General features: G+C 39.6%; 1 protein-coding gene across 1 annotated transcript; it reads left to right on the forward strand.

Moving 5' to 3' along the window:
• Window positions 1-3,369: 3,369 nt before the first annotated feature.
• plcd4a (phospholipase C, delta 4a) lies at window positions 3,370-27,726 on the forward strand (the record flags this gene model as incomplete). The annotated part of the gene is made up of 16 exons (XM_042404130.1): window positions 3,370-3,397; window positions 5,076-5,123; window positions 7,916-8,074; window positions 8,765-8,993; window positions 9,408-9,537; window positions 9,682-9,913; window positions 10,082-10,283; window positions 11,218-11,362; window positions 12,777-12,929; window positions 15,148-15,315; window positions 21,792-21,948; window positions 22,232-22,348; window positions 24,657-24,835; window positions 24,949-25,081; window positions 25,189-25,338; window positions 26,847-27,726. Coding segments are annotated over 16 exons (2,322 nt in total), but the record flags the coding sequence as incomplete, so codon positions are not given.
• Between the last annotated feature and the right edge of the window lie 222 nt (window positions 27,727-27,948).

Here is a 27,948-nt window from a genome sequence, read left to right on the forward strand (position 1 = left end):
CTTCAGCATCCTTATTCTGCTGATGTAACACTGCCAGAAGCCTCTGTAAAATAAACTGCTACAGTGAACTTTGATGGTCTTTGGGCTGACCATTCTTGGGATTGGGAAGAGCGGGGGCTCTAAGCATGTTGTGTCAGGTTTTCCCCTAGACTAACCCTAACCCTAACCCTATTTTACAGAGGCTTCACAGTGAGCAATGCCCAAAACAACAAACAAAAAATGACTAAACCCCCATCTTAAACTTCCCTAGCGAAAAATAAAATGGAAACAAAAGACAAAGCACAAACCTAACTCCTAAAAAAAACCAGGAGAAAAAGGGTTTACAAAAAAAGGCTTCTCACTCACCACACTCTAACACTCACATACATGTGACTAACACACACACTGTGACATCATCAGGGCATTTTTCTTACACTTGTCAAAGTTCCACCAGAGCCACAGAAAACATTATACAACTGCTTTCACAGGCTGAGAATACTCTGCATATTCCCTGTGATTACATGTGACCTTCATGTGTAAAATTGGTGGAGTGCCCTTTTGAAAGTATTGCACAGTTCGCCAACAAACCAAAGTCCTAAAGAAAAAAAAACCCAACAGGCCACTGTTGGCTCTTAAGATGGTCTGAATAAAAATTCACAGGCTTTCATTTTTCCAGCTGATTCAAGAAACTTAATGATACTGATTTATGAATGGATGAGAAATTAAAGTAAATATAAGGTTTTGTTGCACCATCCCCCAGAACGGTTCTATGGACCTCTGCTGGAGGGTTGAACCGCTTTCTTCCAATACATATTCCCTCATTTGGTGTTTTGATGGTGGAGAGCAAGAGCAGAGTATTCATTATGTCTCTCCAGTTATTACGGTTTTGGATTGTACATCAGTTGTTCAACAAACGAAGCACCCTGTAGTCTTGTGTAAATGACTTTGATATCAAGACATTGTAGAGGTAGCTGGGTATTGTAGTTTTTTTCTCTCCTCAGTGGAGGTCATTATGAGGGAGTCCCTCCATTTTAGTTTTGGCTCAGTCTGTGTAATTTGATCTGGGAAGCTGAGCTGAAGCTGTGGATTATTAATACCTCAGAACCTGAGCAGGGAACACAGATGAAGACCACAGAAAGAATGTTAATATTCAGAATTACAAATGTACAGTGTGTGTGTTTGTATGTGAGCTTTCAGGTGCATAAGTGATGTCAGTAATGACTCCAGAGGTAAGCTCGGAACAGTTTGTTAATTTGATGGTGAATCTCTCCCTGATGTGCTGTCCTGTGCTGGCCTGCAGTTAAACTGGCCTGATGAAAGTTTGATGAGCAGGGCTTAGTAACATTAGACGGGACAGAAAAGACGGTGGCTCGCTGCAGTGAAGCTCTGCTGGTCCTCCACCTGGCATACTGGGACAGAGGTGGTTCTGGGCCAAATCTGGAGGAAACAGCTTGATTATAATCCTCTACCACTGAGTGTGTTGTATGACAGCAGACAAGCTGCCAGACTCTGTTGTGGAAAACAATAATTTAATGCGGCCAACACGATGGCATTCACAGAGGGAAATGTCTGCTGTCCAAAAATATGACACAAACTTGTGATGTGCTGGCCTACTGTAGATAGATATTGAAATATATTATAGTAATGTAGAAAAACAACAAGTCCCAATCAGAACAAAATATGTCCTCGCCAAACTATCACATCATATTTTTCTACTCTTCCACATTTCCCTTGTATTGCACATAGGGCTGCAACTAACAATTACTTTCATTATCAATTCATCTGCTGATTATTTTCTAGATTAATCACTTCCAGAGCCCAAAGTGACATCTTCAAATACCTTTATGTTATCTGACCAGTCTATCTGAACAGTCCAAAACCCAAAGATATTTAATCAACTATCATGTATGCCATAAAAGCAGCTAATTTTCATATCTGATAAGCTGGAACCAGCAAGTGTGTCTTTTTATTTTTACTTTGTTTTTTTTTAGACTTTTAAACAAAAACAGCATGACAACACTGTCCTTGGAACATAATGGGACATAGTGAGGGCCTTAAACTACAAATGTTCAACATTTTTGCTTGAAAAATTGCCAAATTACTCAATTATTAAAATAGTTGCAGGTTAATTTTCTTTTGATAGACTAATCATTGCATCTTCACAGTAATCAATAAAACAGAGTAAGGCATGTACAACTTATTATCAATTGAGTAACTACTATAACACACAAACACCAAAGCAACATTTATTTAACATTAATTTGATACTGGAAATGATGTGTTTTATGATTTTATAGATACCACTTTTTAATCAGGAATCCTAAATGACTTTCTAATGCTTTATAGATCAGTTATTGTCTTATAATAAGAACAACTTTTGGTGTGGCATGTTGTGAAAAAAGTGTTTAGCTGTCACATCATTAAAGGGACACTGCAGCAATTTAGTATTACACCCCCATAAGTTTGAAGGACTCAAGATACAAATAAACAGCAAAATCAAAGCAGCAGAGGCTGAGATATCCTTACTTTTAGTGCATAGTAAGGGTCAAACTCTAAAAACACTAGATCCTACATTTCCCATAATGCAATATGAGAGAGATTTTTGTCAGATACTCACTGCCTGGTAAATGTCTACATCTTTCTCCACACCTCCAGTTTGTAACTCAGACTTTCTGACATTTTTTTTGTCTCCAATTCCAAGACGAGATAGTCCTGATGACATCACTATGACATCATCAGGGTTGTTTTCTCAGACCTTACAAACTTCCTTCAGAGCCACAGAAGACATCATACATCTGTTCCCACAGGCTGAGTAGTATTAACCATGACCAGTACACTGAACCTTCTGTGTAAAATCAGTGGAGTGCTCCTTTATTAAGTACCTCATAAATATTAGTGAGTCATTAATAAAAATGAATGGCTCTATCTTTCTCATAACCCATCCATTCTGTATTTACAAATGTTAATAAAATCAAAAATTCATAAATGGTAAAGAGATTCTTACTAATAAGCCATCAGCTAAACTAAATCATTCTGCAATTACAGTATAAATGTTAATACATCATTAATAAATTGGATAGGTGGATGAAATGTGTTAAACCTGCACTACTCTCCCCATCTTTTCTCAGCAAATTCACAGGAAGGAACGTCATGAAAATACAACTCTTAGGACAGTTTAATGAAAAGAATGCTAAACAGGGCCAAACAGGTGATCAAGCTGTGGAACAAAAAGGATCCAGAGAGAGAGGAAGGGATGGGAGGAGGGAAGGAGGAGGAGGGGCAGGTGAGCGTCACAGTGAGTTGACTCCAGCTTCAGTGGTTGCTGGTTTCCATCACTATAGTGTGGCATACAGAGGGAAATCGGCAGCTCCTGGGCCTTATGATCATTGACCAGGACTCAGGGATGATCCTGCAACAGGTGAGACGGACCTTTATGGATGGACAAAATAATGCTGCTTTTTCTTCCTTTGTCTTATTTTACTTAACCTATAAAAGGCTATAAGAGAATTTCATGTTAAAAAACTTACATGTACTTGCAGTAATAGTTGGACCTCTGATACGTGTGGATGTTTGATAGCGATGAAGGAAGTCATGGGAATATTCAGCACAAATTTGTTTTCAAACTGAAATGTTGCCAGTTATCGCCAGACTAGATAACATGAAAATGTCTGATATCACACTGAAAGATTAGACGCTTCCTAGCACATGATATACTGTCAACTTTGTTGTATGGCTCTCTGTCTGGTCCTGTATTTTCCTAACAGAGTGGTAGATCAGCCACTTGTGACAGAGAAACAGCAGCCAAGTGCATATTTCAGTTCAAAACTCACTTTTCAGTTTCTGATCGATTTTATGTTGGCTTTTTGTGTACATTGTCTACCTTTTACTTACTTTAAAACGACTGATGTCTATTTTGTGTATTTACTGTGTTTGACTTAATTCTTTAACTCTGTCTTTACATGACTGTAGTAATTGACCCAGTGGAAGCTTAGTTGATCATAATAGCATCAATGTAGGCTGAGACAAGGTGGTTTGGTTAAGACTGTTTGAAACTCAGATTGTGCAGAAGAAGAACACACTTAAATGAAACTACAGGTGTTTTGAACATGAGCTGGACCGACACTGAGTCAGTTCAGGCCCTGAGTGAAAGGAATGCTGAGACCACAGCGGGGATTTGTGGAGATTAGTTGGCTTAGTGAGCTCAACACAGAGACAGAACAAAAAATGCAGGACAGGACAGAATGCAGGGAAAACATAACAGAGCAGCAAAAGAGCATCCAGATCAGCTTAGTGAGCCGCATGGTGACACAGTAAACAGCAAGGGGATGAAGGCTGAATAATGAGGCTGCTGGTGCCATTTGGAGCATTTAGTGAAAAAAAAACACCCACAGAAAAGGTTCATCCTTAATTCTTCAGTGATTACAAGAGCTTGAAATAGAGTTCACATACACCTTTCTGAAGCTATAACCCATTCTTAAATGTTTGCTTCTGCCATTGCACAACCTTTGGACTATACAATCTTAATTAAGAATGTATGAATCTCACAAAGAGGCAATACCTGTTGTCAAAATATAGAACATAAGGAATATAAATGACCAGATATAAGGCTTTTGCAGGATTTTCATTACTGCCTTGATAAAAAGTAACAACACAATCTTCAAACTCCATTCATTCTGAATTCATATGCAATGACGACTAACATGGCCATCCAAGTGTGTTAAAGAGTAATGAAATCCCTGCAATGGTTGCGTTACCTTTATACAACTTTTAAAATTGTTGTAAACTGATGATGCATATTAATTTTCTATTTTTATATGCATATAAATTTAGGTGACAGTGGTGAATGTAATCTTGTTTCAGTCACTGATGATCGGGTTTTTTGCATATGTTTAACATATGTTTATATATACATTTTACATATTTTATTATGGTTTATTTTCAAGTCTTTATGTGTCTAAAAAGACACATGTTCCCATAGCCAAAATTAAGTTAAAGTTGCAGCTATCATATAATTTCTTAATGTCTTTGGTTTGGAAATGAAAACTACAGCCACTGTCTCTCAATGATTGAATCCCTTGTTGTTTTCTATTCTTTAGATGGCAGTGTGAGAAGACAACAAATGGCTTTCATAGGGAGTGGCCTCCGTAAGTCTGTTTCTGTCTCCTAGTGGGATTATGGTTTGCTTCTTAAAATATTAAACAGTGAACAACACATACAAACTAGTTTGTTGAATTGAATTAGAATATTTGGTGTGAATTTGTCCCTCTATGTGGAGTTTGTCAGAACAATATCTAACTGGTATTGGTTATTTTGTTAAAACATGAAGTGTTGTCCACCTTTAAGTAGAGAAATTACTCTTGTCTGTTGTTGGAGGATTTTCAACAAACCTAGGCATATAAAAGCTAAAAATGAAAATACTGAATATGACTTCAAAGTATGATTCACAGATTGAATTAACTTTTTATGCTTTTGTATGGAAGTCCAGAGCTGCAACAATAAAATATAATCATTTAATCAAATTGAAATTAAATCTTTAATTTTTATGTGCATGACATATGACAAAATCATTTCATTTTCATATGTGAAACGACATTGTTACTGCCAAATTGAAAATTAGAATGAAAACTCAGTTATGAATAATTTTCACTTTACCTTAAAGCAGTGGTTCCCAACCTCTTTTTTATCTTATGTACACCTTGAGCTGTTTTGCCATGCCAATAGTACCCCCTCACTCATGCATGTTGATGATTCTCCTAAATTTGTTCCATTACACTCATATTAAACTTAACACAACTGATTAAATGAAAATCATTTCAACGACTCCCTTTTAATACAAAGATATTTGCATTTATTCTGGGTGAAAAAATAATATTCAGACTCACTCAGTAGCAGTTTCAACTCCTTTTCATCAGTCACTTGAGCCTTAATGAGATACTTGAGCTTGTTTGTCTTCCATAACCTTTGATAGTTCTGTTGGCAGTGTGGCAACAGTTGTTAGCAGGCTGTTCTCCATATTTAATCTTTTCCTCTGCTTGGTTTTAACGTGAGTCAAAACTGAGACGGTCACTTCATACATGTAAATAGATGCAAAAGACAAAAGTTAATTTAATGCACGTTTTCCCAGCTCAGGATATTCCCTTTCAACATCACACCAAAACTGTCAGTGACTTTTCAGCATGTGCCATCTTTAATTCAATTCAATTCAATTCAATTCAATTTTATTTGTATAGTGCCAAATCACAACAAAAGTCATCTCGGGGCGCTTTTCTCATAGAGCAGGTCTAGACCGTACTCTTTAGCCAACGGTCAGAGGACAAATCCAGCAGATCTTTTCTGCAGCCCTGCAGGAAGGTTGCTGCTCCTCTTTTCATTTATACTGAACAGATTCATCACCTTGTCCAGTTTTTTTGACTTTGCTGCAATGTCACGGAAGTACTTTTTGAAATCAGTGTTGAGTTTGGACGTTTGGACCATTCTCGTAGCTCACAGCTCACATCTCCATCCTCACATTTCCTCTCCCATAATTTGACCTTTATGAATCCATTCACTTTTTCATACATGTTAAGAATATGAGAGTCCTTGACTTGAAGTGATGGGTTGAGGTCATTCAGTTTGGTGAACACGTCAGCAAGATATGCCAGATGTGCAACCCACTCTGCATCCTCAAACACTGCTGTGAGAGGGTGCAGGTGCTCTTTCAGGAAAACAAACACCTTTTCAGGAAGTTCAAACAGCCTCAGTAGTGTTTTGCCACAAGACATTCAGCGGATGTTGGTATGAAGCAGTAGCTGCTCATGTTCTGACCCGCTGTCATGACAAAGAGTTTGTGATTCATTGGCCTGGACTGAATCAAATTAATCACCTTAACTGCATCATCCAAAACAGCACTTAACTCTGGGTTCATTCTCTTGCTGGTGAGTGCCTCCCGGTGAAAATACAGTGCATCCACTTTATGTCAGGGTTTATCATATTCACACGCACAGGTAACCCATTAACTCTCCCTGTCATTGCTGCCATGCCATTGGTATAAATGTGACTGCGGTATTTCCACTCCAGATTGTTTTCTTTGAAAAATCTGTCTATAACCTGAAAAATTTCCTTGCCAGTTGTCTTTCCTGTTAGCTTCTTGCAAATTAAAATATGCTCATTTATGTCCAACACGTCTTTATAATGCACAAAGGCCAGGAGCTGAGCCTCTCCGCTAACATCAGTTATTTCATCCAATTACAAAACAAACTGACCTGTTTGTTTCATTTTATTCACCACTTGTCGAACAATATTAATGGATATATCATTGATCTGACGGGACACTATCTTGTTTAATAATGGAACTGTCTTCAGCGTGTCAGCTGCTTTCTTGTCAATCATAGTTTCAGCCAAAACTATGGCTGCAGGAAGAATGAGATCTTTGACAATAGAGTGTGGCTTTTTTTACTTAACCACAAGTAGCAACACAACATACGACGCCTCCAGTGTTTTGCGTGACACACTTGCTGCTTTCTTCAGTGTAGTCTGACTTGAATTCTGACAGTTTTCGATTGAAGAAGTCATCAGTTTTACCAAGACCTAGTGGTACCACCAATGTAGGAATGTGCTTATAAAATGATTATATATTTCCTTATAATTTTGGAAAAAAATTGTAATCCCCAATTCCACGTACCCCGTGCAAGCTTCTCAAGTACCCCCTGGGGTACACGTACCCCTGGCTAGAAACTGAATATGAACTTCCTATTTCATGTTGAAATTGGCAGGCAATGTGCAACCAAGACTTGGAAATTAATTTACAGACATGTTTACAGTTGAATTTCCAAACTTTTAAGCAAAAGTACCAGTATATAGTGCTAACACACACACACACACACACACACACAGACACACACACATACACACACACATATATATATATTTATCTATAATTACTCTCTCCTCTCTGCAGGCATACAGGGGGATGACAACCTCCAGTCCATGCTGGTGGGGACGGTGATGAGAAAAATCAAGTCTCGTACCTGGAAAAAGCAGCGCTACTTCAAACTGCAGGATGACTGCATGACCATCTGGTACAAGTCCAAGAAGGCTGGCAATGCCCACTCCACATGTAAGGACACATGATTTGCTGATGTGATGGACATCTCTGGTCAAACACTGAGCCCAACATAACAATTATAATTACAAATGGTGCCTCTGCTCATACAAGACATCACTTCATTCAATATAGTGAAATATAGAGGTGGATAAACTCAGCAGTTTACCCAGTTTTCTGTGGTTTGTACTGTAATTCATAATGATCTAAAATCCACTTTTGTTAATTTTTGAAGCAACTTCTCTTAGACGAAGAAAAGTTGTTCATGAGTAAACTTTGACTTGTCCATGAAAGTTCACCAAGTCATTAAGCATCTCTGGTACAACAGCCATAAAATGTTTCTTAGCAATAAAATGATCTTCATCACAGTGGTGGTGATATTGTTAGGAAAAGCTGAAATTTGTAGCTTTTTATGCTATATTTTTTTCATTTTGTCAGTTAGGGTTGTCTTCTAACTGTGGCAAAGATTCAGTTATCTTCAGTTCATCATTTTGCTCTTTTTTGCATTCTGACCATTTTTCTTTTCATAGGAGCATGATTTTGACAGCCTACCTCAGAGCAATGTAATTGATTTTTGCTTATTCCTTTGTTTGTGTTATGATGATTAACCCTTGGTGACCACAAGATCAGTGATCGCTTTATACTGTATATTTGCTGTACTTTGCTCAGCTTCCATGACTGTACTGTGTCGGTCTTTGTTTCCAGTTTCTGTGAGTGATGTGGAGGCAGTGCGAGAGGGCCACCAATCTGAGGTACTGCTCAGCATCGCAGATGAGTTCCCACCTGACCGTTGCTTCACGCTGGTCTTCCGCGGTCGCAGGGGCAACCTGGACCTGGTGGCTGAGTCAGCAGAGGAAGCAAAGTCCTGGATTAGCGGCATGAGGAAGCTGATTGAGAACCTGGAGAACATGGGGGAGCGAGAGAAACTTGACCAGTATCCTTCACTCAGTGTTTTAAATCATTGAAATCCATTCATTAGTTCTTAAGATGCCTTTTCAAGGACCAAGGGGTTGGTTAAGGGTAAACTTTGACTTGTCTGTGGCACTAGAGGACAGTTTGGAGATCCACCAAGCCATTTAAATCATCCTGAGTTTACCTGCAACAACATGGTTCCCAATGCACCTTCCAGACAAATGAGTCTTTGGATTTGTGATACAGTCAGAGCTTTATTGTTACACATTCTAATTTGCCAGTTTGATAAGTGAGTAAATATACAGCACTTTCTATTAAGTTTATGAGAGATCAGCTTGTCAGTCCTCTTTGAGTATCTCTTTCAAGCCTCTTGGAAACACAGTTGAGTGTTTCCCTCTCTATTGAATGTGACAGCTTCCTTAATTGGCGTATCCAGATGGATTGGAGACTGGTTCAAGAAGGCAGACAAGAACAACGACGGGAGGATGAACTTCAAGGAAGTGCGAGATTTACTGAAGATGATGAATGTGGATATGAATGAGCACCATGCTCATCGTCTCTTCACAGTGAGAGCCTCTGAACTCCTGTGATTTAAACATTCAACATAGTGTTTGCTTTCTGTAGCCATTTGCTTGAGACCAGCTTGAGTCGACAGTTTGAACTGTTGAGTTTTGATGTCCATTGACCTATTTTCCTTGTTCTTCTTTTAGATGGCTGATAAGTCCCAGACAGGTGCACTTGAGGATGATGAGTTTGTGCTCTTCTACAAAATGCTGACCCAGCGGGAGGATGTTCTGAGGGTTTTCCAGGAGTTCTCAGCTGATGGCCAGAAGCTATCTCAGGGTGACCTGGAGGACTTCCTGAAAGAGGAGCAGCTGGAGAGGGATGACATCCAGCAGCATGCCAAGCAGCTCATTGAGTGCTATGAGCCCTCTGACACAGGTACATGGAAGAATGTTCTGTATCTTGATGTTTGTGTGATTCTATTGGACCCAATGAAAATTAAGATTATTAAGAAGTCCTATGTAGTGCCTCTTGGAACTGGATAAAGTACCGTTAATAGATGGATTCTGGTACAATATGAGTGACACCATCCTGCTGTCTTTCCAGCCAAGCTGCTGAATGCCATGACTTTTGATGGCTTTTTGATGTACCTGGGCTCAGCAGAGGGCTCCATCTTCAACCCACAGCGCCGGGCTGTCTTCCAGGACATGAGCCAGCCGCTCTGCCATTACTTCATCTCCTCCTCCCACAACACCTATCTGATGGAGGACCAGCTCAGAGGACAAAGCAGTGTTGAGGGATACATCAGGTAGCACAGCTGGATTAACTTTACAGGCTCTGTCAAGTTTGATCAGTTGGTTTGGCTACAGTGTTCTTGCATGTGATGTTGGAAATGAACACAATGACTGCCCACAGCGAAATGTGGCAAAGCAAAATTAATTTGTGCATTATTGTGAAGTAGGTAGAGCTGGAAGCTTGGGCACACAGTGACCATGTACATAAATGGAAAGGTAAATGGAAAGCATTCAGAGCCTTTCTAGTCTTCCGACCACTCAAAGCACTTTACAACACATGCCACATTCACACATTCACACACACATTCATACACTGATGACAGAAGCTGCCATGCAAGGTGCCAGCCTGCTCATCAGGAGGAGTATCTAATTATTCACACACAAGCACACACTGATGGCACAGCCTTCAGGTGCAATTTTGGGGTTCAGGTTCTTGACCTAGGACACTTGCGACATGCAGACAGGAGGAGCTGGGGATCGAATTGCCATCTTCTGATTAGTGGATGAACTGCTCTACCTCCTGAGCCGCAGCAGCCCAAATCCAAATCCACTTCCGGTGCCACTTTATTTTCAGGGTTTCCCTCAGCTAATGCGTTCTCCACCATGCTCCATTGAACCTTTCCGTGGTAATTGATTGAGATTTACTGTGATGTTGCCCTGCTTTAAAACCCCTTAACCATTCATAACCCATTCATCAATCAAATAAAAACTACCCAAGTTAATTAAATGGGAGTCTTGACGTCAAACACCTATTTTTGAGTGATTAATTCTGTTTCATTGCATTTATTTAATCTGACCGTCATTGGATTAAGCTGTTACATTGTTGCCATTGACACTAACAAAAGACATTAGCTTATGCACCTGTGACCCTAAATAAAATATCTAAATAAAAAGACTGAATGTATGAATGAGTATGAATGAGTGACTGAACTTGTGCTTTCTGCGCAGGGCTCTGAATCGTGGCTGCCGGTGTGTGGAAGTTGACTGCTGGGATGGTGCCAATGGAGAGCCCATCGTCTATCACGGACACACTTTCACCTCCAAGATACTCTTCAAGGATGTGGTCATCGCAGTGGGTAACTACGCCTTCAAGGTAGCATCACCTGCACTGGTTGTTTCACTTTGTGGATTACTGCCAATTGGAAGTTCTTGTCTAAAGCTTGCAAATAGAATATTTCTTTATAGACAGTGTTTCAATTCTCAGCATATTCCTCCCTCACACATGCATCACACTGCATAGCTAGACAGATAGCGACCACAAAACTCAATTGGCTGTACTTCATGTTGAGTGTGATTTACTTAAGCTTAGGTTGTAAAAGCACAAACACAAGAATACACAACACGTTACACAGTTACAATGAAATATGTGCAACAATATCACAACAATTTTCTTCTTCATAGGTTTCCAAATGAGATAAGTAACAGTTAACCTACATAACTTAAACAGACCAACTAACATAAATTTGCATTAATAATATGTTAACTTTAGAAAGCAACCTATGCCCATACAGATTATTTTAGATGATCAGCTCAGGAGCAAGTTAGCTCTTCTCATAAAACTGCTGACAACAAAATCCATTCAACAGGGTTTTTGAAGCACATAACTAAATTGCAAAGGTAAGTAACTATACTCACAGACAGATCTACTACAAGGATCAAACCAAAAAAGTCTGTGGGGTTGCACTGAGCCTGCATGTGCACTGCTTGGCTGTGCCATGTAGACTAAAAAACAACATGGAGGATACAGCACTTTGGGGAGAACCTTAAAAGTACAGTACCTCAACCTGCCTGTATGTGTCACTAATTTACAGCAAACACTGACTGATGTCAGAAAACAGCGGTATGGGCTGGCCAGGTCTTTTAAACAATTCTTGCCAGAATGAAAATCTAGTTGCAAGCTTTGAACAAAGTACAGAATTGTTTTATTTTTCCAAGTATGGTGACTTTCTGATGTGCATGCAGGCTGGCCAAAATAATTATTCTTTCCGAGAACAGTTCAAGCTGCACATGTCACAAAGTCATAGCCAGATTGGTCGAAATGAGGCTTTTAAAGTAGATCAGGCATGTTTTGTAATCCCCTTGTGCTGGCATTGCAATTGTTTTGCTTTCATTGTTCTGTAAAGCTGTATCAACAAATCTCTCAGCATCTCATTGTAAATTTATGAAATTGAGTACAACTGTGCATTGATATCCAAGGCATAATCTGAAAGCCCTATGAAATGATCCATTCAGGGATCTGCCATGGAGTGCCATCCTCTTGCCAAAGTGAACAGCTGCCAGGTTCATATGCATGTCAAAGATGCTGTGCATGAGCATCTGTCAACAACTGAATATTCTAGCCTCATGACCCCTTGTCCATCCGTCTGCCAGTCTTTCAGCCAGCCAGTCACAACCAACAGGTGTATGGCAGTAGGCGTATTAGCTTTCTGCTATGATAATGCTCTCCAGTGTTAAATTACAAACTCACGCACTCCCTCCGTCCCTCTCCCTCCTCCCATCCCCATCAGGTATCGGAATATCCAGTCATCCTGTCCATCGAGAACCACTGCAGTGTTGAGCAACAGAGAGTCATGGCCCAGCACCTCAACCACATCCTCGGTGACAAGCTGCTGAAAAACACATTGGACGGCAAGGCCCCCATTGGGTTACCGTCTCCTGAGGTGAGAAGTTGTCCCAACCCTACTTCACTGTATGTTGAACTGGAAAGTTGGCTTTCACTGCTGGGATTATGCTCACAAACATTTTTTAGAATTACTGAAGTGCTACACTGAAATTGTAGGGAAGTCGTGGTGGTGGATGGTGGATTTATGAAATGAAGGGTGTTGACAGCAGAGACTGGGGTTCACAACGTGAGCCCTGTGTGTGGTTAAGCACTCTGGTTAAGGTTGGTGTAAGATGCTTCCTGTCACTTTTTTCTGTATTAAATCAAGACTATGATCTCTCCTTACCTTAGTTCTGCCAGTGCCTAAACATAATCATAAAAAGTTCAATAATGCTGTATATACAATAATGCTGTTGCAATTTAGTCATGGATAATTGTAGTTGCTAGTAGACAGGGTTGCAAAAAGAGCTGTTCAAGGGAATCTTGGGCAACTGATATACCTCCACATTTCAGAGGTTCTGAGCTCCATTTCAGTGGCCATGTCTAGGACATAGTACTACAGTTTTAAAGCTCTTACACACATCTGGCACAAGATGTCTCCTACTTCACTGTAAAGTCCATTCCATCCAAAGTGTATGTGCACTGGAGGCTTCAAATTTCCACATCACACCTGTGCAAGTTGAACATTGGACTATGATTGGCTTCAAAACTAGTTGTGTTGTCACAAATCATGTTCATAGGCCCATCCCTTAAAATTTGATTTTTGGTGAACACAGAGAAAGTCTCCACTTTCAGCAGATGAATGTGAAAACAGCCTCCTAGTGTCCAACTTTGCATAATCATCATTCTGCACAGTGATGCTCAAACATTCAACTATAGGAACAAGAAGAAAAAGAAATTTTTGAGTGGAGAGAGACTTCAACTTGTAAGCTAGCTTGCTATATTATCTGATCAGTTAGTGGTGGCTAATAGTTAAATGTAACACTGTTCACTCTAAACTTAAACTACTGGCTTATCAGCAAGCTAAAAAAGAAGAAACTTGTTTCGCTTAACTCAACTGACTTCTGAAAGGTGGTTTAGTTAAACCGATATATCTTACTTTTATATAAAGATAAGTTACAGTAATTCTCTATATGTGCACCCCAGCAAAGATAGTAAAAACAGCATCACCATGTTCATTTTAACAGCTTGATCCATCCTTGTCATGGAGATACTCAAATGAGTTCCAAGTTATCAAATTTTTAAACAAAGTAGTTCACGGATATTGATGTGGTACTGAATGTCCATTGATTTTGACCTCTGCCTTTGTGACTTGTGCTCTAACACATGTAGAAATGTACACTCACTAACTTCATCAACAAGTTCATGTTAACTCAGGTTTACCTTTAACTTGTTAATGATATCATTAGATTGTCTATGTATATTTAAGGCTGTATCTTATTCTTGCTCCTTAAAAAAGTCTAAGTGTGGTCAAAATGTCTGTCATAAAATCATTTGATGACAAAACAGTTTCACCACAAGCATGAACTAAGACTGTGGGATTTGATAGAAAGCTCCAGAACAGTAACTAAATCAACCTTGTGGTGAAATTGTTTTGTCAAATACTGTTTTCAAAGTCAAAAATAAATTTTCAATCTTTCAAAATCGGAGCTTAGTGTGTGGTCATCCTTTCTGGCACTGGTATTGATTTTTAACAGCGTAATGACTGACCAATTCATCAAATCCCATCAGTTTCCTGTGATAAAACCTACAGAGAACATGGCAGGCATGGCTGTTTGTGAGATGCGGTGGTTATCTTCTGCTTGGGTAGGCAGCTTGATCCCTTTAGAGCCTGTCAGAGCTCACAGTGATCCAGAGGGCACCTTCACTTTCACCCCAAAGCCTGTCAGAGCCTCCTGAGCCATATGATCTGTCTACATGCAACACTGGCACCCTGAATTATTCAACACCACAATATTTTTTGGTCCACCGGCCAGTCTGTATGTACATTTCAGCAATCTGAAAACTCAAAAAAACTAAACTTTCATGTTTCCGAATATAAGTATAAATACACTGAGTTTTGTCTTTTATTATTATTATATTAAATACATTTAGTAAAGCTGGTTTCTCTCAGATGACAGTGCCTGAACCAATCCAGTTAACAAAAAAGAGAGAGAAAGTATGTTCAGTTGGACCCCCTCTGTTTTTTGTGAAGAAAATTATTTTTTTTATTTACCTCTCAAAAATGATTTGAAAATGAAACTGTGTTAATGATTTTTGTTTGATCTTCCTGTCAGGATCTTAAAGGAAAAATTCTGCTGAAGGCAAAGAAGATTGGTGGCCTGGAGGAGAGTGTCAATGGGATGATGGAGGACTCTCTGACCACGGAGGTCAGCGATGAAGATGAGGCGGCTGAAATCGATGAAGACAACCTTCACCGTGAGAGCATTCGCCGCAGAGTTAAGGTGGGTCAGGTTGTTCAACACAGCTCTGTGGTCTGCTCTGGACCTAGACACTGTTATACACAGTCTAGTGAGCCAGCCTGATATAGACTCAGTTCTTTGTGATTTTTTAGGCTGATGATGCAATATTGAGTGAAATCAGGAAGTAGATTTCAATTTGTGAATGGAACACTTAATAGATTAAGCTGACCCAAAATAAAGTCACTTCTTTTAATTAAACACATCTTTTTAGTAATTCAATTTAGTGAATTGCAGCTGAATGAATGTTGTTCGTCCTGTTGAGCTGGATTCATTAAGGCACCCAGAATAGCAGCAGTCTTTTGATGTTTGAAATGCAATTACAAGCTCTCCTTTAACCTGGTGACAGTTTTCATTTGTCCAATCTGTCTTGAAATCTAGACAATTATCCCACAAACACTGACACATCCACAACCCTCACAGCTCTGACATATTGTTCCTCCAGCACCTCTCAGTCCCTCTATCTACCCACATTTTTCAGTTTTCCAACCGACATGTGTCTGATGAAACAGTATGCTCCTGTTTTAATTTATAAAGCTGTTTACAGTTACAGTTACAGTCTAAAATTTCATTGTACCTAATGCGTAGGGCTGGGTGGTTTGGTTGGCAATGTTTTTCATTTGCTATTTTTTCAGGTCATATCTTATGGTCTTGCATTCTTGATCAAACCACTTGCCAGCATTTTACTTTTTAACAGGCTTCCGTTTTTGTTTTATAAAGTCAGCCTTAATAGCTGCCTTATGAAATATCATATTGACTGTCTGGCAGCAGTCTGGTAGCAGGATGAAGACCACAATGCAGGTGTCAAGTAACTCCCTACTGGCCTGCTCCACCATCTTCCTCACTGCCTCAGCAGTGTCCTAACAGAAGCTATGCAGGCCATTTGTTCCTGTGTGTATCACCAGGCATTAAGGGCTCCTGAGAGTCTTCTTTTTCAACAGCTTCATTGCCTGGCCTGTGGTGCTGCAGCGTTTACACAGCACTTTCTTACCAGGAAAAAGCTTGTTTGTGTCCAGGAATTTTCCATTAGAGTTGGCCAACAGGAACACTGTCTGCTTGCTCCTCAGGCTGAGTGGAGGGTAGCTGGGATGGGCAGAGCTGGCTGTTGGCAGCTGGCTGTGTGGATGTATCAGGAAGTGCCAGGGTGTTGTTGGGTTGGGTGCAGAGCAGAGAGGGTGGGAAAGACACAAGGCAGGGTTTGGGACAATGGCAAGGAGAGTCTGTGTCTCTGTACTTGTCACTGTGGGGATTGATGAAAGTTGGTTGGTCAGGCATTGGACTTGCCTGGTGATGCTCCATTCTCAATTCTCAGCATCCTCCTTCACTTTGGCTAACTGAGCACAGAGAACCCTTTTCTCCTGTTTAAGTGCCTCTAGACTCCTGAGGTCAGATGCAGATGCTCCTCTTTAAGCTGCTGCTTAAAGAGGAGCTCCAGCATGTGGTCTGGGGGGTCAGACAGTCTGGCCTGGGTCAGCTCTTTGAATTCAGCAAAGTCCAGCTCCAGCAGGACTATACTCTCTTTCAGCTGGTTGATGGAGCTATCAGGTGTGGGACGGGCAGAGATAGACAAGGTGGTGGGGTTCTCTACTGGGCTCTCATCATCTTCACTGTCAGAGGGGACACTGATCCTCTTGTGTGTCCATCTCAGCTTTCAACGGCAGAAATGTCTCTTCTAACGACTCCAGGTTGGCTTCATTCCCCCTCATGACCTTTCCTTTGGTGTAATATATGATGGTAAGCAGAGGGTCATCCTTGTCAAGGTGTTCATCTATACAGGTCTTTGATCTGCCTCCTGAGCCAATGCCCTTGCTGGATACCCATGCATAGTTGCTGCACAGAATATCTTTCCAGATGTATGTGGAATAAGTAAAGAATTTGAGGTTCTTCTTCTTCCTTCCCTCTTTTTGTTGGGCGTAGTCAGTGAAGATGACCTCTGGGTTTTCACATATTGTCTTTTTGTGTTTCTCCCTGGCTGTTCCACTCTTACATTTAGCAGGGTATTCAATCTTCCTGCTCTCGGCTCTGAGAGCTGCGTTGTGCTTAGCTGCCTGCTGCTGGCTAACTATTCACCCTGCCAGACTCTCCAGCCCACAAACACCGGCAAAAAAGAGACAAATTATGTACAGCCCACCAGACACATTAATGTTACCAACAAGGATCATTTAATTTTTCAATTTTTTAAATTTTTTTTGTCCTTTGTAATGTTGGTAACAGTGGCACGTAGCAGTTAGCAGTTGACAGCCAGCTAGTTGCTTTGATTTAAAAAATATATCCAAAGATGATATTTCCTCTTCTTTTTTTAGAGTCCTTTCTGAAGATTATTTTAAGGTTTTTTAGTCTGAGGTGTATTCAGGAGCTCATTTTTGGTGCAACTACTCTTCAGGAATCAGAAAGCCAGTATAGCTGTCTGACAGATAGGAAAACATATTCAAAAGTCAAAAACACTACAGTATTCTTTGGAGAAGGATCAGCAGTAATGTAAAATCAATACATAAAACATGCAAAAGCACTGGAGTGGTCCTTGGATAGTGTTCCCTAGTCCCTCATTCACTGACACTATTATACATTAAATATAGTTTGCATTGGATCACTTGGATTAATTATCATGCACTTACAATGTGCTTATCTGCACTTCACTTTACAATATATTATTTTTGGAGTGTATATGAAGAAAACAGCCAGAGTGTTAGTTCAGCCTGTGCAGTTAAGTCATGTGCATATTTCATTTTTTTTTCTGTGAGTGTTTGTTGTCCCTGGTCGATCAAGTGTTTTGTAGTAAGCCACTCAGAGACGCCCAGAAATCTGGTCACCTTTTTATCCAGCGGAAAAGGATTGCATAAACTTCTGTCATCCCTCATGAAAAATACAGAGGATTGAAGGGCAGGGAGCAGACACTGGGTGTTAGATAAGGTGATCTTCTTACACTGTGATAGCACAGCAAGACACAGAGGCAGGCAGGGACAGGGAAGAATGAAAAGAGAATCAGGCTTCAGCACTGTGCTACCACTCATGACACTGGTGTCTTTCACCACAGTTGTCCAGAAGTGAAGAACTGAATTAATGCTTAAAAACAGGATTTAGAAAAAGAATGTTTTTCTATTAGATATTGTAATGCTTACTTAACTATAGGATATACAGTTAATACTTCTCCCACCACAGATCTCATTGTTGCTGTCCACCCATTCTTCCATGTCACGCCAGACAAACCCAAGCCATGCTCGGCTGGGCCAAACTAGGCTAAGTTTGGCAAGGTGAAGTTTGTGTAGTCTTCTCTAAAATGGGATATTTGATACTCTGAAAAGCACTAATTGCAGTCAGTAATCACCTCTGTTGGTAAATACTGTTATGTAGTGTCTTTAAGTAGGCTAGACTGTACTATCAAGTGTGACTTTTTGGACTACTTATCATCTTTGTGTACTTGCCACAAAGGTAATAATTAATGCTAATGGTAAAATATCATTCAATTCAATATCATGCCACTGACTTTAATTTGGTTCCATAAAGTATTGAACCTATTAATTTAGGTCATTGTGATTTCACTAAAATGTTCATAATTACTGCATCAAGAGATAGACTTTGGAAAAAAATCATAAATATGACTTTGCGCAAATTAATTAAAAGAAAGATTAATTTACAACTTATAACTTTACAAACCTCAACAAATTCATCAATCTGAAAAATGATTAATCTATATGTATAGAAATAATACTTAATAAACCAGTTTGACTGTGCAGTTTGTAAACATATTGTATAATGCAGCTTTAAAGGGGTATTCTTTACTTAATTTTTATATTTTTTATTTGTAGTTATTATTTGTAGATTTTCAATTTCCCTCATTCCCTTTTTTGTTTGACAACTCTGTCAGTCATGCATGGCATTCTGAGACTTTGTATTGATGATACGTTGCATGTCTGACTTGGGCTATAAGAGATGCTCTCATTGGCTATCACCTGAACCTGGTGGTGTCAACCATTAAAACTTTCAAAAATAGAAAGCCCTGGGATTATGGGGAGTCCTGTTGCTCCAGATAATATCCATTCAGCCACAAAGGATTAATGATAGGTATAATCATTAATGGAATAATTCTTTAAGTAATAATCCTGTAAGGTAATTTCTTCAATAAAAATAACCTAATTGGACAAAGGAGGTCCACCTACTTTTAGGAGCTTTCGATTGTATCTTTCAGTCTTCTTCAGTGGATGGAATTTGCCCAGTTTTTATGGAGAAGTATGAAGATGTTATCACATGACCTAGGCTTCGAACCTAGTTACCCCTGTATCCAACCACATACAGCTGGGGTGGGGGTAGTATTCCATTCCTGACCCAGATATATCCCTGATTGACGTACTGTACTTTACATGTAATATGGCTTTGTATTGATGTTACAGACATTATGGCAGAATGATTGATGTTGAACGTACATCTATGTCCAGTCCAAACTAAGTGTGTAAAGGAATCATTGGGCACTTAGAGTCATGTTTATTAACAAGACTCTGAGAAGCATGAAACGCCACACTGGGACTACTGTCAGCAAGGTCATCGGAGGTGAGGCTACCGTCAAGTTTGGCAGTGATGTGAGCTGGGTGGTGCCCCTGCTGATGGTTTAAGTGTCTGAATAGATGGCTGTGTTGTTGTCTGGTAGATGGATGAAGGTGTGGGGGGATGAGGGTGATGCTCTGAAGCCTGGGTGGACCAGCCAGATCAGCTTTCATGTGGAAGCAGGCAGGCATGCATGTGGAGGTGCTTGGGAGGTGCTTGGTAGGTTTCACTGTTGTTGTGCTGTTTTGGCTTGCCACACTTCTGATCATGGAAACTACCCTGGCAGCACACCTGCTTTTGCTTGGCATTGTGGTTGAATATCACTTACACCATCTAAAGGCGGGTTGTCTCAGTGTTTCGATGTGCCTGGTGCTTCCACCCATGACAGGATTCCTTTGCATCACAAGGGTTTACCTTATCACGTGAAGTAACGGTCAGCTGACAAGAATGCAGAACAAGTTCATGAGTCTACCTCAATGAGCCTCATGTGACATCAATGTATTAATGATCCAGTGAGGGTTAAATGCCTCTTTGGGTTATTGGGTTTTTGCCTCTTCCTACCAGTCAGCAGAACTGATAAAGCCTCTTGGATAGGTGATGAAACATCTTGGGAATCAAATCCTACGTGTACACCCGGGAATCCTTGTTCCAGACATCTGAATCTTTGCCCCTATCTCAGATTTGTTCAGCAATTCAAACAGGTCTGGTGTTGCATTCATTGATGGTTATGTCCCCAGTTGGAAACACAACAGATCCAATTCAGAGTTTTGTAAATAAGATTAAGATTGAGGATGTCATCTCTCTGTGCCAGAGATAGAAAGGTAGCACAAGGAAAATGAGCAATCACTTTCTTCCCCTTCAGCCACACAACCTCTCCCTACCCTCTGAAGTTTCATGGACCTTATCAGACCTTTCATTCTATGTCTATCCACCATTAGCCCTCATAGAGTTTCTTGCCCTTTGCCAGTCACCTGACCCAACCCCTCCCTGTCTCTCATGTCTGTCTGCTCACATGCCACTTATTCCATTAGATCCAGATCTTCACCTTGCAATTCACATTCAATGCCAATGCAGGAAATGAAAGTGTTGAGATCAGAATGTTGGTTGGTCATGTAGTGCATCAGACTTTCAAGTTGAAATTCAAATGTTGCCAGTGGATGCACAAAAATATTGAATATAATCTGAGGTTTTGCAAAATTGTCCAATATTGACTGTTGTGTGGTGATAGGGTTGTTTTCAGCAATTCCTGGCTGTATCTGTTTCCTGTAACCTGTTGTATGATGTCTTACCTGTGTTATGACCTGTTGGGAGTCTATGGCCTTCTTTCCTGTCACCCCCCTTCTGTACTTGTTTGTCTGTTTGGTCTACATTCTCATTGCTAACTATAAGCATGTTTGTTTGTTTGTTTTAATTTTGCTTATCTCGCCCTAATGCTGTAACTCTGACAGACTGGGGGGAGGTGCGATTCTATGGATGTGCACAGTAAATTTTTGAAAGAAAAAGGGAAACATAACAATACTAAGAGTCTACAACTGTGTTAGCAGCTCAGTGAGGATATGCTTAGACACAGTGGTGCTTGGAGCTAAACGCTAACTTCAGCATGCCAACATTTTCTTACTGACTGTGTCATTAGGAAGCATGTTTACCATAGTCATCATCTCAGTTTTGCTTGTAAGCATCCAAACATTTGCTAATCAGCACTAAATATTAAACACAACGAACAGCATTGATTATCAGCAAAAGCAAACAGCAGAAGCTTCCATAATATGGCTATAAGTTAATTTACTTGTGTTGTCTCAGTTGTAGTGCATCACAAAACAAATATTTACAGTATTGCTTACAAAAGCATCTGATAATGTCTACAAAACACCCCCATGTATTAGTCTATTAGTGTATTATCCTTTACCTTCTTATTTCCATAGAGGTCAAAGCAGCGTCTGTCCAAGGAGCTGTCAGACTGTGTGGTTTACTGCAAAAGTGTCCACTTCAGCAGCTTCAAACACTCCCGCATCCACTCCAAGTTCTACGAGGTGGCCTCTTTCACAGAGTCCAAAGCCCGCAAACAGCTGAGAGAGGCTGGTGAGTACATTCCCATTATTCATCGGTGCTTTAGACCTTTATATGGTTACTAATAAAAACGTTTGCATAAAATGGCTTTTTGATATTTCAGTGGGCTCCAATTTTTGTTCTTTTTGCAGTGGATATTTTGTCTCAGTAGCTTATTTTCTCAGTAGCTTTAAATTGAACCAGGAGCCACACATGGTAACATGTAACAAGGGCTTGAATCCACTTTTTAACACATGTCAGTCACATCCTCTTTGTTAACTGCAACTCAACCTCTGATGTATTATCTCTATTTTAGGGGCAGAGTTTGTTCACCATAACTCACGGCAGCTGACCAGGGTTTATCCCAGTGGCTTCCGAACTGACTCCTCCAATTTCAGTCCTCAGGAAATGTGGAATGCTGGATGCCAAATCGGTGATTGCAACTGAAAGATGGATTTATCTCAATCAGGCTTTTAGACTTGACTACCTGGCACATTTTTTTTATTATTATTAATGCTGCACTTGGCTCATGTTTGCATAAGATGTCTTCAACTTAAATCTAAACAGAGAGAACATGCAATAGAGAACATGAGACACTGAGATTTGCACTACTGTAAATTATAGCCTGACTGAAACTGGATTTTTGAGGCCGATACTGATAGCAATATTTGGGAGTTTAAAAAATCCAATAATTATATATTGGCTGATAGTAAACTGTAAAATAAATAAACACAACATAAACAAAAATCTTGATATGGATCCATTTTGACCAAGATACATGCAGGAGACATTTGACAGTTGAAGAATCAACTTCTCAGTGCTCTCTGGTGGACAAATATACACCAATACCAATATATCTGCAATATACCTCCTGGCCGATTTATCACTCTAGCTCTACTGGGAATTACACATCACTGATTTGAAGAGTTTTATTCAATTCAAAGATTCGTAGTTACTTTTTTTTCAAAGTTGAGTCACCAGCTCAAATGCACTTGAGTATGTACATCAGAAAGCGATAATATTAGGTGTTGAATGAGGCAATGTTCTACTGCTGACTTTGTAGTTATTTGCTTTATTACACTTCAGTGTAATTTTGACTGAGCTTTTCTGGACAGTCTGGTTTTACCTCAGCTATGTATTGTCCTAGCTGGCCTTGGTGCTGAACTTTCAGTCTCTACATGGGGTGCTGTCCATGGTACTGTTTGTACCAAGACCAGCACCATAGCCAGAAACATATTTTGGGAGGATTTCAGGCAACATTGTCAAAAGCAGTAGCTCAGTGTAACATGGGTACAGCCACAGTACTTTCCTACCCAACTGTTTGTTGTCTTGTAATCATTACATGAAACTTGGCTTCATGTCATAAACCTAGGTTTGTTCATTTAGCAGAATATATGCAGAACCTCTTGTAGGGTCAGCACAAAGCTGTTCCCAGTCATATAAATTCTTGACAGTTCCATACTTTAGCAAAAAACAAAAATATGTTGTGACCATTGGCAGGCTTGTGTCTTCTTCATAAATTCATGTCTTTTAAGATTATTTTTTCAGCATTTTTAACACTGTCTGACAGTTTGAAGTGCAGACAGACAGAGAACATAGACAGAGAGGGGTGTATGACATGCAACAAAGGTACTGTTTTAGTGCAACTGTGCAAACATTGTATTTTGTCAAAGGTTTCATCAGGCTCACTTTACTGTCAACACATGTTTTGCATGTCAACACATGTTTTGTATATGCGAAAATGACCTTGCAGTCTAATGTACAGACACTTTTGGACAGACCAAATGTGATCTAAAGTTGCAAATGTGGTGAAATGGAAATATGGAATATGAAACTGCCATACATTATAGGGATAAAAAAACATGGTTCTGCTGCCTCCCTTAAATTTATTGGAGTAGAGAAACTCGCTCCTAATATTAGAGGTGAAAATGTGCTTAGACAACCTTTACAGAGAGAAGCTTACACACACTCAACACAATGGAATTGAATGAGACTATGGACTTTTTGTAAGGTATTTTTCCCATCATCTATTTGACCAGTGCAAGAAAGAGCTCCCTTCTCAGAGTTATTGTATACACACCCAAGTGACAAATTAAAGGAAAAACCGGTACAGGTTTGAATGCTTGACCCCTACAGTGAGGGGATCTGGTGGCTCTGTTATGCTTTGGGGGGCATTTTGCTGACATAGTTTGGGTCCACTTGTCCCCTTAGAGGGAAGGTTCACTGCAAATCAGTACTGTCAATCAATCAATATTGTATGAGTCCTGCAGTTGTCAGCACTCAACAGGGCACTTTTGTGAATGAGTTCTATAGTATAGTTTAGTTATCTCTGTCTTGTTTACAGGCCTAACATATATTACATATATTTAATATCACAGATGTCTCAAAAAGGCAAAGTTAGCTGTGGACAACATGGTGATAAAACTTAAGGAAATTCTTACAAAAACAAGATTCGAAGTGAACACATCCAAAGATAGTGAAACTGTTCAGTTCCTTTTTTATCTATTATCCCACAGTCATTAATGGCCAATACAGTGTCAAAGAACAGCTGTGGGGTCATGTTACATCATTTCTGGCTACTGAAGTTCAAATCAAATGTACAAAGTTTCCCAGTGCAGCTTTAATAATACTTCCATTCTCTAAAAGTGCCTGAAAACAGTATGTTGTGAAAAAATTCTTGGCAAGAATAGATTTGTCAGAAAATAAAAACATGAACCTTGTTTCCTTTTGCTTTCATCCAGTTGCGTTGAATTTCCAGACTGCAGGGGAAGGCATGGACCTCAATGATGGGCTGTTTAGTCAGAACGGCAGCTGTGGATATGTCCTAAAACCCTGTTTCATGAGAGAAGTGGAGAAAAGATTTGACCCAGAGACGCCGCAAAAACGGGACAGCTACCAACCCTGCATCCTCACCATACAGGTACAAAAGGCAAAGACATTGAGATAATATGCATCCCTGAGGTAATTTACTAGCTATTTCAATCATTGTTTCATTGAGAACACTGTATGCATTTATGTATTCATGTGTATCAGGTGATCAGCGGCCAGCAGCTGCCCAAAGTCAACATCAAAGAGGGCTCTATAGTGGATCCTCTGGTCAGAGTGGAGATCCATGGAGTTCCTATTGACCAGGCCAAGCAAGAGACCAGATACATTGAGAACAATGGTACAGGAAAGACTCTGATCTGGCTTAGTTCCACAAATAATTGCTGTTGTTCCCAAGCAGCACGAGTGTAGGAAATGAAAAGTGATTTTTCCTTATTCCCTGTGCAGGGTTCAATCCTGTGTGGTACGACACTCTGCGCTTCACCATTCACACTCCTGAGTTGGCCATGGTGCGCTTTGTGGTGGAAGACTACGACAAGACATCAAAAAATGACTTTGTGGGGCAGTACACACTGCCACTCGACTGCATGCAGCAAGGTCAGTATGAGCAAGCTGAATTAAGTGACATCTCAGTTATATAGGTTAGATTTCTCTGGTAATAATAGCATCAGTTTGCTGTGCAGCTACAAGACAGGTTCTGAGTAAATCTCTTGCATTCTACAGAAACCACTTCAGTTTTCTTTCTTTGTTCTCTCATAACCCTGAACTATGAACAGTGATTGGATCTTTATATAAAGACATCCGACACTGATGTGATAATAATCTGTGTTCAGCAAACATGAAATGATCTCTGATGATAAAAAACAGAGCTTGTTGTGTCAAGACAAAAAAATGATGAACTGTGATCATGAGAGAAAAAAACCATAATATAATGAACCATCTATGAAACTTCTACTGCATTCAATAGAGGAAGCAGAGCGTAATGTTCCCGGGACATACAGTATGAGAAACACAGGAACCTCAGGGGAGAGCAGGAACATCACATCTTTCTGTCTGTTTGTTTATTTTCCTATTATTACAGATGCTGAAAATAATTTGTGAACAAATCTATTAGTTCATCAACAAGATTAATCAATGTAGTTTTTTAAAAATTATTATTAAAGGTTCCCTGTGGAGTTTCTGACGTCTAGTAGCACTATGGAGCAGTTTTTCAATGAATTCGGTTTTCTCGTGCATATTCACGAGGGTGACATTATACACACTCCTGCCAGTAGTTTACCACTATTCCACTGATCTACAGGAGGCTGTAATGTGCCAAGAAACACAGTAATTCACCAACAAAGGCGGAACAGAAGAAAACTGCAAGTTAATTAAAGGGGAAATATTTTGCACATTTCCAGGTCTATACTTTTAATCTGGGACTCTACTGGAATTTCTTTGCATGTTCCAAAAACTCCTTATTTATCTTATACTGACCCTTTATGCAGCTCCTCAGTTGAGCCTCTGTCTGAAACAGGCCATTTTAGCTCCTGTCTCTTTAAGACACCCCTCCCGATGAGCCCACACTGTTTTGATTGGTTAGCTTCCAGAAACCGTGTCTCGGCCGACTTCCGGCAGCTCAGGAGGCCACGTCAACAAACCATGAAACAATATATGAACAACAATATGAGAATGGACAATGCAAACAATACACGGAAAAACCTTAGCACCAACCCTAGCAACCAAAGCTACAGATCAGATGGCCGTTAATGCGCATGCATGATGAGCTAACATCAGTCCATCAGCAAGGTAGAAAAAATAAAGTAAAATCGGTGGAGTTCTCCTTTAAGGCCTCTGACAAGATAATTTCTCACCAGATAAAGTCTTTTTACAGATGCTGAAGATAAGATATAATGAATAATGACAGGATCTGTGCACTCCAGTCTGCACAATATTCATTTAACACACTTCAATTCGTATGTGAATACTTTTCCTATCATTGTGCAAGGCATGCCCTGACAAAGAAATGTGTGGGCTCTGCTGTATGTGTAGGAGTCGTGTCATGAACTGTCAGATTTCTCTTAAAATAAATATTGTAAGTCAATGGTGTTGTTTTCTGTCCTCAGGTTATCGTCACATTCACCTTTTGTCCAAAGATGGAACCAGTATTCCTCCCTCCTCCTTATTTGTCCACATCAGGATCACAGGACTGAAATAAACCAAGCTTCTTCACTTTCCTAATATAGTGGAGGTACTGGAAAGAAAAACCTACCATTTAGTGATAAGAGTAAAATCATTATATAGAAGATACTCACAGTTCCTAAAATAGTATTTAGCATTATTCTAATTTGATGTGAAGAAATACTACGCCAAATGTTTAGTGGTTCTTAGGCAGCAGAAATATTAGCTATGCATGTATGTTTTTGTTTTATTCACTATAGTGTGTGTGTAACTGCTCCTGTGATTGACTTGAACTTTGCTGCTCATGCTTGGTGTACTGTGTCTGTATGTTTTGCAGAAATATTGTGTTGTAGAGAAGAATGTGCCACCAATAAGTTTAGATCAGGATGTCTATAATCTGTCAGTATTTTCCTTTAACTAACAGCACTTCGTGGACACTGTCTAACTGCTGGAGTCATCAGCTTTCACTGTGGTTATAATGCAACGCTTGAAACATAATTCTCTTCCAGATGCACAGTTGTTGTCTGTTGGAAAACTGAAGGGGAGATACAGGGCGTGAAAATAGTGAAAAATGTCTTCAAATATCTTGTTTTGTCCAGCCAACACTCCAAAACCCAAAGATCTACAATTACCTATCAGATGAGAGGAGGAAGAGCAGTAAATTCTCACAAATGAGAAGTAGGAACTGACATATCTGCTCGAAAAATTAATGAAACGATTATGTGATTGTCAAAATGATTAATCAATAATCAGTTCTACTGCTGACTTTGTCACAACTCAGTATAATCTGTGCTTGTTTTTTTACATTTCAGAAAGTAAAATATTAATTTTAAGGACTTAATTGGAAATTTGTTGTTTATTATATAACTTCGTAAGTCAGATTTTATTTTATGTGATCAAAATACAATTTTAAACTTGTTTTAAATCACCCAAATATATAAAATACACATTTAGGTTTACCAAATGCAAATCCGATACAAAGTGTCTGTAAGCCAAGACACCATGACAGCATCATGGATTCTTTTCATAATCTTTATCCATCAGGGA

The sequence above is a fragment of the Thunnus maccoyii genome, chromosome 24, assembly GCF_910596095.1.
Source record: "Thunnus maccoyii chromosome 24, fThuMac1.1, whole genome shotgun sequence".
Classification (NCBI taxonomy): Eukaryota; Metazoa; Chordata; class Actinopteri; order Scombriformes; family Scombridae; genus Thunnus; species Thunnus maccoyii.